The sequence below is a fragment of the Anser cygnoides genome, chromosome 7 (assembly GCF_040182565.1).
Source record: "Anser cygnoides isolate HZ-2024a breed goose chromosome 7, Taihu_goose_T2T_genome, whole genome shotgun sequence".
In the NCBI taxonomy this organism is placed as follows: Eukaryota; Metazoa; Chordata; class Aves; order Anseriformes; family Anatidae; genus Anser; species Anser cygnoides.
This window is the reverse complement of record NC_089879.1, coordinates 2575084-2593000: the sequence shown is the minus strand read 5'-3', so window position 1 is coordinate 2593000 and position 17917 is coordinate 2575084. Positions and strand designations below refer to the sequence as shown.

The window sequence follows — 17917 nt, the reverse complement described above, 5'->3', positions numbered from 1 at the left end:
GGTGTTTGGAAGCATAGAACTTGCAACAGCAGTCATGCAGAAAAGAGAAAAAGAAGAAAAATATTTAAAATTTAATTTTAGACAATTATTTTAACTGGTCAAGCACAGGTTTTGTTTGTTTGTGTGTCTGTTTTTGTTTATTTGTTTGTTTTATTCCCCAGAGGTCTATGAGTAATATAATTTTGATCTTACCATTTCTAAGATGTTAGAAGAGGTAACTTTTTAGGTTAAAAACTTAGATCCTTTTCTGTTGCTGTCACTACTAAAATCAAAAATGAAAACTTGTGTTTCACTGTGAGTATTTCAGTTCAGTAGAAACAGCACAAGTTCCACCTCTGTCCTTGCTGTAGCAATTCTTGCAAACTTTGTAGTTCAATTAATTATTTTTTTCCCTCTTTTTAAAGCGCTGGTGTGGGCCGAACAGGCACGTTTATCGTTATAGATGCCATAATAGACATGATGCACGCTGAACAGAAAGTTGATGTTTTTGAGTTTGTTTCAAGGATTCGTAATCAGCGTCCGCAGATGGTTCAGACTGACGTAAGTAGCAGTCGGTTGAAACTGCAATTTTTCAAGTTTCCAGTTTTCTTCAAGTCGATTAATGTGCATCTGTATCTCCACTGTGATATTCCCTGTTCTGTTGCACACGTGGGTAACTGGCACATGAGCAAAGCCCAGAAGAAGGGTAATGCTGGGGAAGGAGATAGAGGCATGTTCAGTCTTTGGCATGGAGATCCCTGTAATGCACGTTATCTTGTGGTATCATGTCCAGGGTTTCCCCTTCCACGATTGAGCTGATTTTAAGGAGTGATGTAACAGGATCTCTGTTTTAGCCTAAGGTATACGTTGGTCAAAGAGTTGTAGGCCAAATGAGATGAATGGAAGTGCCAGACGTGGTGTGGTTTGGCTTCCTTGCCGCGCAGTATGCTTATATGCCCGTTGTTTGTTCCAGATGCAGTACTCCTTCATTTATCAAGCCTTACTTGAATACTACCTCTACGGTGACACGGAGCTAGATGTGTCATCCTTAGAAAAACATCTACAGACATCACAGAGTGCAGCGCCAAACCTTGTCAAAATAGGGCTGGAAGAAGAATTTAAAGTAAGTATGAATGGCCTTTGCTCTAAGATTTTCAAATGTTGAAACACTCAGGACAAAAAGATACTTCAGAAGCAGGAGAAGGGCAACCGTGAAAGAAAGGGACTGTCAAGACTGGACCACCCATTTTATAGTGTATCAATTAGGAATGGATCCTGTGGGATCAGTGAAGGAGGCCTTGCCTTAACATCCTGTTCGGAAAATGCTCATTCAAACCTTCATCATTTGATGGATATTTTCCTATATGCATTTGGTTTGCTTATAGAAGAAAAATGGAATTATTCTTTCAGTCTTGTACTGGATGCCAGATCAGATAGTGCTGGAAAATGGAGCTGGGTTACATTGACCGATTGGCACGTCAACAGAAACGTTAACTCAGTCACCACTCTGACAGCAGAGTGAATTATGGAGAGTTTTCAGCTTTCGTGCTGAATATCCACAGCTACCAGGAGGGAAAAATACATATAAAAAAAATGGAGAAATAAGGCATTCTTGTTTTGTGGAGAAGCCCTGACTGGAGAAACCAGTGGCGGTGTCTTTCATGATCCGTTTAAAATAGACTTCAACTGCACTGAGGAAATAGTTAGAACCTTTCTGTGACATTTACTATGCTAAAAGACTTATTCTATATATGGGTCGAAGGCATTAAATGAATCAGTCATTTAATCAAATGAATTCAGTGTTAACTGAATTTCTCTTTTTCCTTTAAAGGATTAATTTAATCAGAAATTGGGAAGTGGGAAAAGAAAATAAAGTGAAAAGTACAGCAACAATTTCAACATTCAAAAGATTTACACCCTTTGAGGGAAGGAAGCAAGTGAACACATTGAGTATTCCACTTTTTCCAGAACTCCTAAGTTTTTTTTTTTTTTTTGCTGTCCACTGTGCTAGCAAGGCTGCACAAAGTACAGAGAGCAATGTTTAGTTCGGCAGTGTATTCTGAAAAGCATTTAGATGGCCTAGAAGCACTGAGCTGATCTGCACAGAAGAAGAGCAGAACTCTGTTGTAACCGCTACCAGACTCTCTGACATAAAGTCTGTTAAGCACAGCATTACAGAGTAACTGAAAAGGGATTTCTGAGATACGGGGGTTTCTTTTTATTGGTTTGCTGCTGGTACTAGAGCTTTTGCTGGCATTAGGATGTGCTGCTGCTCAGCGTCTGGCAAATACAGAGAAGTACCTGAAAAATTGCTTGCAGCTTGAAAATTAAATTAAAATAAATGTAAACTGAGTTTGTACTAAATAGCTGCTGAAATGCAGCTGTGTAACTACAGTCATTAATGGGCAGGTCCCAGCCCAGCAGAAGCAGCCTGTTGATGTTAGTGGGCACAATCTCATGTGTAATCTACTACAAAAAAATGTTGGGGCTAGGGCAATGTTTGTCTTCTGGGAATGCTGTCATCCTGTACTGAATAAATAACAGAGGATACCACTATCCTCTGGTCCCTCTGCTAGCAAAAGCCAAAAATATAGAGAGCCTGGTTACAGTAGGTGGTGCACAGCCGTCCCTAAATTCATGCAACCTCGTTATGCCCAGTGGTGTGTCTCAGAGTTTTAATAATCTGAAAAGGATCATTATGCTGCTAATAACAAGGATATGAGTATGAATGCATATGAAATCTGTTTGTGCTTGGATGATAAGGGAAGTGAAGTTTATGAAAGAGAAGTATTTTAGCACTTGAGAAGAACGTGGAAATGAAACGGCCGCTATTTCAGCGCTGGGCTTGCAGAGCTCCTGGGCAGTGTCTGGAGCTGCAGGAGTGGAATGGTGTTCAGTGTGCTCGTCAGCCTTCCTCTGCTTGCTTAAAGGCTGGGAAGACAAAAATGAAATTCATTTGATAAAAAGGTATGCAGACAGGTTTTCAAAAGTGGCTAAATTCGTGAAACTCAATTTCTGAATCTCAAATTGAAGAAACTTTTCAAAGGGCGTGGGCACTCTGTGCTTCTGGAAGCCACGCTCAAATAGTCCAAAAGTGTCATTAAAAAAAAAAAAAAAAGAAAACCTGCTGTCATTTTGTTGCACTTAAACTTTACTGGTATGCTTTGGAAACATGTTCAGATTCTCAAAAATATTTTTTAGTATGAAGGAAATTATATAACTGTCACTCTTAATCATACGGTACGGACAGGGCAACAGAGTGGCTTTTCTGAAAAGTCAGCCTGGCTTTGACTGTAGCACTGCTCTGTACCTGATAACGAATCCTCTGGGTACAGGTTATGAGGAGCACGGTGAGAAGAGAACCAATTCTGTTTCAATTAGTCCTCATCGTCGTCTGTGTGTTTTATTACAGAAATTAACAAATGTCCGAATAATGAAAGAAAACATGAGAACCGGCAACCTTCCAGCAAATATGAAAAAAGCTAGAGTCATCCAGATTATCCCATGTAAGATGATCAACTTTATCTCTAGAAGCAAGTGCTATAAGTACATGGCTATCCTAAGGTTGTCGTAAGTAAACATTACACCTGCGTGTTGACACCAGCACACCTCATGTCAGAACATGGCTGTGTTGGCTGGGTCCAGAAGAGAGGAAAGCCCAGACCTGGAAACTGTAACTCTGAAAATAATTACTGCATATGCCTTAAGGAAGGAAAAGTTGTAATTTTTTATGTGCTACCTGTAAAATTCAAATGCTTTGAAAACTGTTGTACTGTCCAGAGTGGTAGTTTTTGTTTTTGTTTCATTTTTAGGTAGACCACATTTTTGAGGGTTTAGTTAGCTTCCCTTTGGTTTTGTCATCCCCTTTGCAGACATGGCTGCTCAATGTTTGGGCAACGATACAGACAGAGTATCCTGTCCCTGTAAAGTGTAGCGTCCTTATGGAGCGTCTGCACACAATTTATTTATTTATTTTAACTTTATCAATGTAAAATATATAATGGGCAGATATTTTTCAGGATTGAATGAAATAATTCAGCAGTTTCACCCACTAAACCAGCGTACTTTCTGTATGTTTCCTTGCCCAGTCTGGAGCAGCACTGTAATGTCTGCTCATGAAAATAAGTTTCAGACCTTGCTTGCCATATCCTGTGTGAAAGTAAAAATAAACCACAGAAAAGCTAGTGCTCTCCTCCACTCGCTCAGTAAATCCTGGATAAGATCTTTAAGACACTCCTTCTGGCTTCCAGCTAAAACGTTTGTTGTTGTTTTCTCACAAATGTAAGAGTGGAGCAGTCAGCATACAAAAGAAAGAATAGACATGAGTTTGTTTGTTTTTCCAGATGATTTTAATAGAGTGATTCTGTCAATGAAAAGAGGGCAGGAGTATACAGACTACATCAATGCTTCCTTCATAGATGTAAGTACAAATGTTTTTGATATATTTAGACTACAAGTCAAATATTTTGCTGTTGCTTGTAAGTCATCTTAAAGAGACACGGCCAACTTGGCTGATGAAGAACAGTAGCTTTTTTGTTTGGGTTTGGCTTATGAGAGTTTCCAAATAGGTTTCTTATCTGGCGTTTTCAATTTCAGTTTAAATAGTTGTGTAATTTAAACATTGCTGATGTGAGATGTATAAACTAAGGTTTGTATTAAGTCCTAAAAAACCAGGCAGTGAAACAGGTTCTATTCTCTGCATCCATGTTAACAGGTATCCTGACTATGTGGTTTTCTAACTTAGAGGGGGGGTGGGGATGGAGTACATATTTAGCATGGGGAAAGGCTTTCAGAGTGTTTGGAGTCAGGATTTACCTGGGGAGACCTGCAATAATTGCCAGCTTTGTTCCTGGCTTCCTCACGGAACCTGACCAACGCCTTCCACTTTTATTTTTATTTAAATATAAGAATTAATTATATCCTAAAGCAGTAAAACCCAATTAGTGACTGAGGACTGTGGATACTACAGCTATGAAGATCACATCAGTATGTAAATAGAACTGTAGCTCAAAAACTATAATGTTAATGCTGTAGTGAGGGCAGTGGCTGCAGGTGTTCACAATCTCCTTGTGGAAACCTTCAGCTGTCACTGCAGAACTCCAGTCCTTCAGCCGTGACCATAAAAATCATAAAATACGACTCAGGATTGTGAACCTTCCTTTCTGAAAGGAGACAAGGTGAACTAACCTGGACAGGGAACTGCAGGAACCGATTGTCATCTTTAAAATAAGACCAGGGTAAAAGCCCCTGATGACGGTGGGGCCACTTACGCGTTACTGCCATGACGCACATACAAGAAAAGAGTATCGAGCACGCAAGCTTTTACACCTCGTGACTGCACATTGGCATTTCCAATCCGGGGGAACGAGTGACAGTTGGGTGGGCTTTGTGTCACCAGAGCATGGAAGGGACCTGGGCGACCATCTCGTATGGGACACCAGCTGAAGCGAGGCTCGGAGAGAAGCTGGGTGCTGCGCTCTCTGAATACCGGCTTCGGTCACTCTCATCCTCGCGAGTCATTACACACACGTGTCTCTTTCTCTGCAGGGCTATCGCCAGAAGGATTACTTCATTGCCACTCAAGGACCGCTGCCCCATACCGTGGAGGATTTCTGGCGGATGGTGTGGGAGTGGAAGTGCCACACCATCGTTATGCTCACAGAAGTTCAAGAGAGGGAGCAGGTATGCGTTGCACGGCTGCATTTTAAAAGTGCAATAAAGATGAGCCTCTGTGTTACATAAACACTATTACATCCTATTTATAATACTTACACTATTTATACTATTTGTATAAACCCTTATACAAATTTTAGCAATACAAGATTTTTTGCCTTTTCAGAAATGACCTCTTGCTTCACTGTTAGCTGTAGGCCAGTGTTTGCTGGTTTTGCTCAAATTGTCGGAAAGAATGCCCAAGCTACTGGAAATTACGTTTTTTAAAAGGGCCCAGTTCACATTAAAAGCACAACTATTATTGGGATTCCTGGTGCGGTTGCCTGTGGAAGAGTTGTTTGGGATCTGAGAACAGCTGACAACGTTTTCTTGAAGAATTCCCTCCCCGTTTTGCCACTATAAGCTTCTGAACCTCTCCTCGTGCATCCTCTGTCATGAATTATCAGAGACCTGTATCCCTGCAGTGTTGCAGACTCCGGGTTCAACTTGTGTTTTAGTGCTCTGAAATGTTTTCTGTTGTTATTCTTGGATGGCTCTTTTACAACATTACATTGCATTGCCTGGAGGAGTTACTTAATTTTCTTCTAATTTATTTATAACGCAGGATTTATCAACTATGACTTCTGAGCCCTTTTCATCTTTATGGTTTACATTGTAGAAATATTTTATTCCTATACTGTTGGTTATTAGCCTTTTCATTGCAAACTGTCTAGAACATGTTATGCTTTATGTCACATTTTATATCAGAGATTCATGATAATGCAGATAACTGGGAAAAAAAGTAATATCATGGAATGTTTACAATTCTCTCTCAATTTTGCAGGAAAAATGCTTCCAGTACTGGCCATCAGAGGGCTCAGTAACTCACGGAGACATAAATGTAGAAATAAAGAATGACAGTCTTTTAGATGCCATAAGTGTAAGAGACTTCATAGTTACATATAATCAGGTATGGTTTTTAAATTGCATAAGTTTTTTTTTTTTGCATTTGAAGGCATTTACAAATATAATTACGTAACTTAAATCCTGGAATTTCTATCTGAAGATAACTGCAGACATTTTAGCAGTCAAGAGTAAACTTATAGGGAACATTTTGCTTAAAGCCCCATGAAAATCCTGGTCGGTAAAACACATCCTTGTTCAAAGTGTGGTTTTTTTTTGGTAATGTTTTGCTGTTGCTGCTGGTCTTGCATTTTCTACCATTTACCATATATCTAGTACAGAAAATTTGATTCAGGTTTTTAAATTCCTGGGAAGCATTTTACAGCACAAATACAAATTCTCTGCCTACCAGCTGTTCCTTAATGCTGCTCTGCTACAGGCATGCTCTACAGATGACTATTTTTTGAACTTTTGGGCATGCATCTCTTCACTCACTGAATCATTTCTTTAGGAACTGATTTGCATTGCTGTGTTTGAAAGAAAAATTTACTTGCCATTTAGAATACCATTAATTTAACTACGTATTGTGTTACATGTAATTTATACACTTAAATAGTTGGCCCATGCAAAGCAAAAGGACTTTAAAGTGCTCTGCATTTCCTTCTGGAGAGCGGTGGATAAGGCACAAGTACACACTGTGCTCACAACAGAGTCCTTGTCCCTGTGTTGACTTATGTCATATTGGAAAGTATTTAAAACCCGAGTAACGCAATTTTAGATACTTCCAAGCAGCATTTTTTAATGCATTGTTAGAAGTGTTTGCTGCAGCACATCTAAGAAATATGAGTACCTTCTGTATTGGGCCTGAGAGTCCTGCAAACTTGCATGTCCATTGCCGGAACGAGTTGCTAACCAGTTCGCTTCAGAAGCCATTTCTAGGAGCATGCTAAGAAACACGCAATCAGATAATTCACCTACTGCCATTCAGATCACTAAAAGAAGCCTACATTTTAAAGCATTGTCTTATTTTTTTCCTCTGATTATTTTCTGGTTTTCTTCCTTATCTATCAGATCAGTATTTTAATACCACTGGCAAAGTCCCTTCCCAACAATCCTGTTTAATTAGCTATGAAATAACGATGTAATATTCAGACTGCCTGGCAGAATTAGTATGACATTAATACCTATTTAAACTTTCAGTCAGCAAGCATAAAGACAAGACAAATAATTTTTAAGTTTCAAGGTAACAGGTAGCATCGTGCAAAGATGAGTGGATTTCATTAGCTGATTTTTTTTAGCACAGTGCATGGGGAATGTGGGAACAGAGCTATCAGGTATGCATGAGCAATGTATTATGGACCAGGCTGAAATTAGCCCACTTTACTGTAATGGTGAAAAAAATTATGCTACAGCTGTTGAATGTAAGAAGTGCGTTTCCATCTGGAATTAACAGCTGGGTGAATCTGGTTTTTGCACACACGTAGGGTAACCACGAGAAGCAAAGCAGGCTGGTTCGGCAGTTCCACTTCCATGGCTGGCCAGAAATTGGAATTCCTGCTGAAGGAAAAGGGATGATTGACCTGATCGCAGCTGTCCAAAAGCAGCAGCAGCAGACAGGGAATCACCCGATCACCGTGCACTGCAGGTAAGGCTCCCCTCCCCTTCCCACAGTTAGCTGATTAACTTTTTCTCTAGACTGGTTGCTGTTATGGCTGTTATTTGTAAGGGTGTAGACCGCATCCTTTAAGAAATAAAAATTAAGAAATAAAAGGTAGAGAAATGGAAAAATTGAGATTACATAAATGTAAAACAGTAGTGGTGGTTTTTTGTTGTTTTTTTTGGAGTGTAAAACACCCCAGCAATACAGTGCTCAAATGTTCTATCATGATCAAAGTAATCAAATTATTGGCAAAATGAAATATATCCTTAATCTAATTTGAACACAAACTGTACCTCTGTTTTTGAAAGCAGGAAGGACAGAGAAACCAATGTTCTGTCACTTTTTCTTTTTCCGTAGTTCTTTTAATAAGCTGTATTTTTTGGACTTTTCCTCTGTGTTTTCAAATGCTAATCTTAGAGTATTTTTTTTCTCTTTATCAGTCTTTTAAATTGTTCTTTTCCATTTTTGTACTACATCTGCTGACTTTAAAAGTAGTAGTAAAACTATTATTCTGCCTCCTCCTAATTCAGAAATAACACTCTCCTTTTAAAATATTTTTTTTATAAGTGAATAAAGCCTTTTCCTTTTCTCTGGTCAATACGAAGTCAAACTGACAGTTCACAGGGGCAGAGTCAGCAGAAGAGAGGTTGCCTGGTTTGTTTTGTCTTTTAAATAAGAAGCTATTAACCTCAAGAGGTCACCCTTCGACATGAACTTTTTCGCTGCTGTGGGCTCCGTGGGCCTGTTTGCTGTGGGAGAGGTGCTGGCAGATTCCGTGCTGCTCTCACCCAGACTGGGTTTTGCAGGGGCTTCATCTCTGCTGCGTTCGTCTGAGACCTTGTGCAGTAGAGTGCCTCTTGTGATCTGAGCCCGACCATGACACATTTTGTCTCTCACTGCCCTCAGAATTGGTAACTGAATCCACGTTAGATGCTGGAGCATGAGATCTTTTCTTCTTCAGCATGTTGTATGAGTTCAGCTGCTGTTGCTGGAGCATGGTCTCCTTCAAGCAATGCACAGAGGTCAAGATCCTGCTATTTTTATATCTAACAACATTTATTAACTGTAATATTTTCTTCCCCTTTCTGTGATCCCACTGTTGAGCAGTGCTTGGCACCCGTAGCACGACAGGGACCCTCTCTGCAGGAGCTGTGCTCTCCAGCACTCTGTCAGCCAGCGGCGTTGTCCGGCGCTGCTTCTGGGGCTTCCCTGCATTGCAGAGAACACCCAACAGGTTCTTTTTCATGCTGCAGAAATTACAGTAGTGATTTATGTGACACTCAGATTGTCTTGTAGCATTATCCGCAGGGAAGTATGCTCACTGACCGTTTGGAGGCGTTTTGCTAGAAGAACACATGCTTGCTCTTCGAGTTAGAATTAGGAAAGGCTTTGTTAGAGCTGCTCTCTGCAGTGTGCACCGGCTTTCATTTTGCTCTTATTTGAGTTTTAATGGGTCTCACTGAGAAGTACGGTTTGTATTTTGGCTATCTGAAGCGTCACAAGTATTTTCATCAGCTGCTGAAGCAAAGTGATCCCGGGAGCTCTTGGATCTGTTGGCGTTTTGGGATAGGATCATACAGTAATGCGTATTAACTGCCAAAACTTCCTCCTCCTCCTTACTTCTGAAGCGTTTTCTCTTTGCTGTTTTCATGTATTTTCCCTAAGGGACTGTGGGTTCCCCCACCCCATGGGGGCTGAACTCGGTGGTGGTGATGATATTTTGTGTTTGATGCTTCAGTTTGACCAATTCTAACAGCCGCTTCTTTGTAAACGCTAGGGAGGTAAAATTCTGAATGATAATTAAAGTGGGTAAAGTATCAGCTAGTTCTAACCAATAAAATAAGAGGTTAAAATAACTGATGTCTTTGATATACACAAATCAGATAGATAAGAACCAGCTGAGGTATATATTGCTTCTACTTCTTTGGGTTTTTAGAGCTGCAGCCTCTCTGAAGCATCAGCTTAATCGTTTGACATGAATTTTTCCTAGATTTTTTAAAAATGACTGCAATGATTATAAAACTGATTAAACAAGAAAATAAAAGCAACCGCACGGTGTATCCTAGGATTTTTAATATTGCACGTTTTGTCCTGCCCCTGTTTTGACAGCCTGTATGTACAGTGCACTTTAACTGCTCCGTGCAGTCATACCTGCGTCTTCAAATATAAATTAATGTAAATGTATGAATAAGTAAAAGACTGATTTTTTCAGAGCATTCACGTAAACTTGGGAAACCCTCTGTTCATTTTTTTCCAACTATTTATGAATGGTTTCAGGAGCAGCTAAAAGCGATAATTCTTAACGTGGAATAAAGACCTAGCACTAAATAGTTTCAGAAGGGCTTTGCTAACTGAGTTGCCAACAGAATTCAAAGCCAGTCTGTGCTAAATCCTAACTCCCTTCCCTTCCAGTGAGGGTCTCCTGCTGCCTTCTGGTTAGCTCATAGCTACCTGCGCTTTTTCTCTCTTTGCTGTCTCCTCCTCTCTACACCGTAATAAACCAGGCAAGACTGCTTAAAGATCCCTTACTTCACTCTTTTGGCCAATCTGTGCCTTTTGGAGCATCCTTTGCTTTTGAACTTTGTCTCAAGAAGTGAAGCCTGAGAGTCAAATTGAAAAGTTATCTTCCCTTTAAAAAAGTGTTAAAGGAAGTACAGAGAGGGAAGTGAGTATGAAAGGAGTAGAGCCGTGTTCCTGTGAGACAACACATGTGTTTCTCCTGCATTTCAAATACAGTTTAGTTCTCCATGCCAAAATTTTTCAGCCAATTAACAAAACAAAAAAAAAAAAAAAAAAAAAAACAAGCAAAGAAAAAAAAAACAGCTAAACAAACAAAACAGGCCAAAAAACTTATATGGACTTTAAGGATTTATTAAAAAGATGTTTTGGGAAGAAAGAAGGAGAGAGCACCTAGCACGAGCAGTACAAGCAATGGAGTGGGGAACAATGTGTGAATAAGTGAATAAGCAACATTTGATGATGTCTGCCTGCAGCTTTACTTTATATCTTTATTTCCTCGCCTTTTTGTAGATGTAGACCTATTCCAAAGTGCATCACTCATGGGTTACTCTAGAAAGCACATGAGGTTACTACAGATTAGCTAACGACAAATAAACCTGAACCCTCTTAGATTTTGCATTTTTCTTTAATCCGATAAAAGTAATTGTCTGAAGGGAATAGTGCATCTAATACGTTGTACCTGTTCATTTTCCCTCCAGTCGCACTTTTAATGTATCCAGCTGAGGATACATGCATTTGCACTTAATCTTTTCGTAAGACGATGCTTATCAGATTTTTTTTTCCATTTGATGGAATTAAGGTAGAAGCAATGATGTGTGATTACATTTCACCTGCTATAAATGATTAAAAAACATGAAAATTTTAAATTTAATAAATTATTTTGTGCTTATCCTTGTTCAGCAATCCAGTGACCTTCTGCTTCATCTTACCAGTGACTGCCAAATTCCAAATTCCATCCTGGTTTTAGTTATTTCCTATCAAAGCTGCTGGCCTTCCAGTGCACAGCCCCTGGTTTTTGGTGACAAATAGTCCATAATTTGTGTGATTAAGAAAGCAGATCTTTTTTTTGGCTCTGATACTAGGCATAATAAATCAGTTAACAGTTACTCAAATATATTTTGCTTGCATGGAATTGTGATCTGACAGAGATAAAGGGACAAAATATACCGAGTGAAGCATGCCGAAACAAAAGGAACTGTAGTTACTCTGGGCTCTGTCAGGTTGCTTATAATAGCCAGGTTGGAGGCAGAACAGCCATTTTCAGTTTCTAGTACGTTGTATAGCCTTGTATGCAGCCTTCCGTTAGTTTCTCCTTATATTAAGATATCTGTTTGAAAGGAAATGGCTTGGATCATAAGACCTATTAACATCTTTTAATGGGGTAGGACACTTCCCCTCAAATTGCTTTGGAATAACAAAAATCCCGGCGTGTGAGTTTGATTGCCCAGCGCTTCTCTATGTTATAACCAAGTTTTGTCTGAAGTCTAAAGATTGTGTTCTGCCACATGAAGATTAAAACTGAAAGCAGAGCATGAGGGGATAGGAAGCTTTCTTTGCCGAAGACTGATGGATAGGTGAAGAAGCAGCTTTGCCAGCTCATAATTCAAGTGCCAGGCTTGTGCTGAGGGCATCCATGCGCTGCGGCTGCTGCTCGCGATCTCCCGTTTGAGGGCAGAAGCTGTCAGCAACGGCGCTGGAGCAGCTCCTGCCTGGCTCAGGATTGATTTCGATTGCTGCTGGCTCCCTTCTAACGTGGCAGTAGTGGCAGCATAGGCTGATATTAGTGCTTGCTTATTCTCTATCAATATTATTTTTAGCGTTTTTATCCTGCTGTATGCCAGGAATCTGTGAATCTGTGAATCTGTGAATGCCAACCAGGCGTGTTTATGTTGCAGCGCTGGTGCTGGCAGAACAGGTACGTTCATAGCGCTCAGCAATATCCTGGAACGAGTGAAGGCTGAAGGGCTCCTCGATGTATTTCAAGCTGTGAAGAGCTTAAGACTGCAGAGGCCACATATGGTGCAAACACTGGTATGATATTTAACAACCCGGATCTTTGTCAAAGGATGTGTGTTTGTAAATATTCTTGTGGGAAGAGAACAAAGGATTTTTTTTTGCAGGTTGAAATAAATTATGTATGATGGCTGTGTATGTACAAGGTATTATCAGAAATCTGTATTTTTACAGACTTTTTTTATGACATTTCTAAAAGTAAAACTTGGCTAAACATTCAGTGTTTTTTTAGGAACTGGTGACAAATAAACCAAAATCTTTTGAGAGTTACAGATGACAAAACTTATGAAGTAAATGCCTTTTAAGCCATATATATCAGTTTTTCTTTCTTTACCTGAAAGTGTCTAGACTTAAACAGGCTTGCAGTTCATCACTGAAAGGGAGGAACGCTGACTTGTTGAAAGTCAGCTACAAAGAATATGCGAAGCTTGGTCCTGACACTTTCCCTTACAGAATAAACGTTAACAAGTTTTATGGAGGTGTGTTTTTGGAAAACACATAACGCCGATATTTGGTATTTTGATAGCAGCTTCCATTAGGTGATGAGAAACTTCTTTAGAAACAGTTCTCTCGAAGCTGCTTTCCCAGGTAGATGTTTTCTCCGTACTATGGATAGGGGAAAGAGGCTGAAGAAGTGGAATTGGATTATCTGCAGTCACGCTCAGACAGGGATGAAATCTTTCTTTTGGGGTTCTGGCTCTGTGATTTAATAATGTCAGTTAAGGGTGTAATTGCCGTTATTGAATTGATATTCCCAGCTGAGCACTGTGGAAAGGCTTCTGCTAAACTCTGCTTTCCAGCGTGAGTGAATTCAGATGCCGATTCCGTTCATTATCAGGCGTTAGAGATCTGGTAATCCAGCAAATCACGTCGAAGGCTATCAGCATGCCCACGAGCTCGGGCTGTGCCCCACCTTTAGGATGCAGAGGACTAGCCAGCAGGCTGACGTAGCCAGTGGATAAGTATACACAGACAGCATTTACAAGTGAAACTCCACTTCAGAAAAAAAAAATGAACTTAGAGGTGTTTTTCAAGTTCTGTACATTTGAAGTTGCGTTGTCACATAGTTTCAGCTGTGGAGCTCAAAGCCTGAAGTTAAGCAGCCGGGCTCCCTGGGGAGGGCGCAGGACGAGTTCCCTGCTTTAGCACGAGATGGGTAACAGCCAGGTGCAGTCAGCAGCTTAATTTAAATGAGGAGACAGGTTTAAGAATTGACGTTCATTTGAAGAACTATCCCCTAGAAAGCTTAAAGAAATCATTTTAACCAACAGGCAAGAATCAGCCTGTATTTGACAAAAGAGAGGTACCATTGCTTTTATTAAAGAAAAAAAAGAACCAGGATAGACTAGTGCTCAGCTCCTTCTGCACATGAAGAGAAAACGGGCAGCTTTGAAGAGAATACCCTGCTGATGGGTTGGTGGCTCTTTGAGGGTCAGGGTGTTACCATCCGCCTGTTATTAAAAGTTGGTTGCATGTGAGATGAGAGCGAAGCCTTTCATGTCAGAACTGCCACGGGTCAGAACCCGCGTTGAAACCATGGCGCGGCTTGTGCTGAGGACCATGTCGAGGTCCTCCGGTCACCTGCCTTTGGTTTCAAAGCTCCTCGCGGTGACAGGGTCGGGAACCAGCCAGCGGCGAGGCGTGAGCAGACGTGAAGCCAAGAGCACAGAACTTTAGAATCAGAAACTTTCAATCACTGGGCGATTAGGCTGAACTGGTAGCTGCTGTGAACGTGCCGTCTTCCGAAGTGGAAGACGTTGCGTTCACCACTAGGATTTGCATAAGAATGATTTTTTTTCCAATGTAATCATATGATGTGACCAAAGCACGTTTTGATATCTTCTCACTGTTTTTCAGGAACAGTATGAATTCTGCTACAGAGTGGTACAAGATTTCATCGACATATTTTCCGACTATGCTAATTTCAAATGAAAATTCCTGCCTTATTTTTTAATTTGTCTGTATAAATAGTTGTATATTATATTAATTTATTCCATGTCATTTTGATTGACTTTTATTGTAAATATGCCTTTGTGTTTCATCTAAAAGTTGCATTTGCTGTACAAAATTATTTCTGAAATATAAATATCTTCTAAAGCAAAGTATAATGTTCATATACAGTATATTACTATAAGATGGTAGAGAAATCTTTATTCTAAATAACAGTTAAATTAATTATTGAAGTTTTATTTCTTTTTTTTTTTTTCCCACTTACAATTATTTATCAATAATGCTGTCTCCCAGTTCTTGAAACTTTACGCAGGTGATTTACATTTCATACTAAAAAAGTGAACTGTGGTATATATGTTTAAACTAAACATGTTTTGGCCATAAACCTTTCTTCACTGACGTCAACAGCAAATGAAAACAGATGTTTATCTGGGGACACACACTGCTAACCTACTCACGCTTACGTGTAATTTATTTCATGGTCTCACTGAAGGGCAAAGAGACTTCGAGCTATCAGAATATGGCCCTTTTTGTGTAATAATGTACAGTATAGCTGAAAAATATAATTGCTTTTAAAGTCTGTTTTTAAGAACCTCCCAGTGGATGGCAGTTCTATTTTGAGTCTTAATAAGATATAATCGTTATAAATACAGATTTAAATTTTTGATTTAATATAACTTTAAAAGTCCATTTATTTTGTTCTTTCCTAAATATTACACCAGCTTAAATCAATCTAGAAATACAGTAATGCGAGTTTCCCACTATTAGAGAATATTTTGCATATCAGAAGAGTCTATTTTGCAGCTCCTGAACTTGTCTACTTCAAGAGGCTCTACAGCCGTTGTTGAAACTCAGTATAAAGCTTCTGTATGTACATGTGCATATTTTCTCACCTTTTTGAGAAAAGGCAAAAGAGAATTTGATGAAGAAAAATTCTCATTCTTTGATTACAGTCAACAAAATAATTAATAGTACTTCCTAAAATTTTGAAAAAAAAACACAGTAAATTTTTAGCACTAGCAACGTTGAGCACTGTAGCAGAAAGCTCCTTTATGTTCTTACTTTCCCGTGTATGTTATCAAAAAAAGAAATGCTTCCTTTATCTAAAAGGGTTATATGATTGTGTATATAGATATATTTTTAATGAAACTACTACTGATAATATAATTGGTGAAATAAATTTTAAAAGTCTTTTACTATAGCCCAGAACAGGATGTGCTTGGGGGTTAGAAAATCCAAAAAAATCACAGGGCATCTGAATGTTGAATAATTCAAAAGTATATCTTTTCCACTCTTTAAAATGCATACATATATGAATTAATGAGCACAAAGTCTGTACTTCAGTTACTTAACTAATATGCAATAGTCCTGTCTTGTCCAGTTGCTTAGGTTTTTTCAATGCAAACATAAAAGCCTTATTTAAAATTAAACAAACTGATCATTTCACTGTTCTTGCACTATTTTGCCCCATGACCATTTTTCGTATCTGGTAACAAATAGAATCAGTCGTACAACGCAAGGAACAAGGGAGGTGTTCATCCCTCTCCTTTCAGTTCTTAGTGGATGGAAAAGGTGCAGTTTAGACATTTCTAAGCACACTGTTCTGAACACTGCCATTTACTGCTTCTTGTCTTCCCACTGATGCACTTCTGTATTTATTTGTACAGTAAATTATGCACTTAAAAAAGCTCGTTTAAAGACTAAACATTCTTTGTGACTTGTCATTAGAAGATACTCTCAAAACACAGAAAGTGTTGAGGAGTAAAAGAACGCAAAGTTTACATTACTACTGCATGCTAAAATTCTATCAAATTTCAAAAAGGCATCAAATAAATTCAGTATGAAAACCAATGCAGCGAGGTTTTCGGTATGATCATTTGCAGCACAGACAGAATCAGAGAGGTTAAATGATGATAGAAAACAATGCAAAGAAATGTTCACCATTTTCCGAAGAAGCTTATTCGATGGTCCCATTAGATCCTAGGATCTTTCCAAACATTTACTTTACAATAGAAAAATAATTTGTCTATCAGACAGCCCATCTCCTAGGGATCTCACATAAAAGCCTACACGGAGAGTTGCCTCGTGAAGCAGACCTCCTCAGCTGGACGGCAACGCAGCGTGATGTTACGGGGACCCGATGGGCAGCAGCTAAGAGCAGGCTGGAGTTAAGCTGAAACATCAAATGTTAAGTGGGTACTCCAATTTTAGTTGCTACCTATATTATCAATTAGGGAACAGAAAAAAATGTAACACATTTCAGAAGTCACAAACATAATGACCTTTTTTCTTTTTTTTTTTTTTTTTTTTTTTTAAATCTGAGAAGCTTGCTTTCCAGTTGTGTTTAGTGAATAAGCTGCTTATTGCAGCAGCCTCGTAACTGGGGAGCTGTATCTTGACATAGATATATCTGATTTTTCTTTAAAAATTTTCCTACGTTGCATGAAATTACTTTAAAATGCCAAATAGTTGATTAGAAGTTGTACATTCTGATCGGTATGTGGTTTTGGTCACTATGTGACATGACTGTTTTCACGTGTTAAGATGGGTTCCAGTTCACCGAAGCATTTAAGCATTTGCTTTACGACATCTCTACTCCACAAAACATACAGCACCATAGGTTCTTGGTTCCTGAAGCAATCCCTTAAGTGCTTTGCTGAATTGGGCCTTAATGAAGAATGCATACTGTAATTACCAGTGTTTTTTAGGGTATTTTTACGTATCAGTTTTTTAAACTTTTAAAATGAGCCTGACCGCCTGTGTTCAATATTTTGAAATGTTTTCATTTCCCTAGTACCATTTTTAATGTAAAGTTATTGAAACTTTTCTGTATGACCAAATTGTATTTAATTTGTCAAATCTTTATAATATATGTATGTATTATACAGTTTCAGCTACTATTATTTTCTTTTATTACATTTATAATTTGATCTTGCTGTGTTTTTAATGCCAGTGAATGTTGCTGAATTATTTGTATATGCAAATTGCAAGATCTAATACATTCTGATGCAAGAACAAAGCTCTGTTTTTATTCTTACACCGTATTACTTTCTTTAAATCTTTTAATTTCATTCCTGTCCTGCGTGCTCATTTAAGTTAACCATTCCGAAGGATTGAAAAGCCATTACCTAGGTAGGTAATTCTTCGGTGCTTATCACCTGTAGTTATTTGGAAGTAATGCTGATTCGCGTCGTAACTGAAGCACTGTGCGTATAAAACGCGGATAAATTCAGGGTAGCA

General features: G+C 38.9%; 1 protein-coding gene across 9 annotated transcripts in view; it reads left to right on the top strand.

Moving 5' to 3' along the window:
• Positions 1 to 17696, top strand: part of PTPRE (protein tyrosine phosphatase receptor type E) — a 103452-nt gene extending 85756 nt beyond the window's left edge. For all 9 annotated transcript variants that reach the window (XM_067000137.1, XM_067000138.1, XM_048049441.2 and 6 more), the window contains 9 exons: positions 405 to 540; positions 953 to 1102; positions 3392 to 3485; positions 4323 to 4399; positions 5527 to 5661; positions 6476 to 6601; positions 8019 to 8179; positions 12610 to 12745; positions 14585 to 17696. In XM_067000137.1, coding sequence (XP_066856238.1) covers positions 405 to 540; positions 953 to 1102; positions 3392 to 3485; positions 4323 to 4399; positions 5527 to 5661; positions 6476 to 6601; positions 8019 to 8179; positions 12610 to 12745; positions 14585 to 14659 — 1090 coding nt within the window. In that variant the 3' untranslated portion in view covers positions 14660 to 17696. The remainder of the gene's footprint in view (positions 1 to 404; positions 541 to 952; positions 1103 to 3391; positions 3486 to 4322; positions 4400 to 5526; positions 5662 to 6475; positions 6602 to 8018; positions 8180 to 12609; positions 12746 to 14584) is intronic.
• The last annotated feature ends 221 nt before the right edge of the window (positions 17697 to 17917 follow it).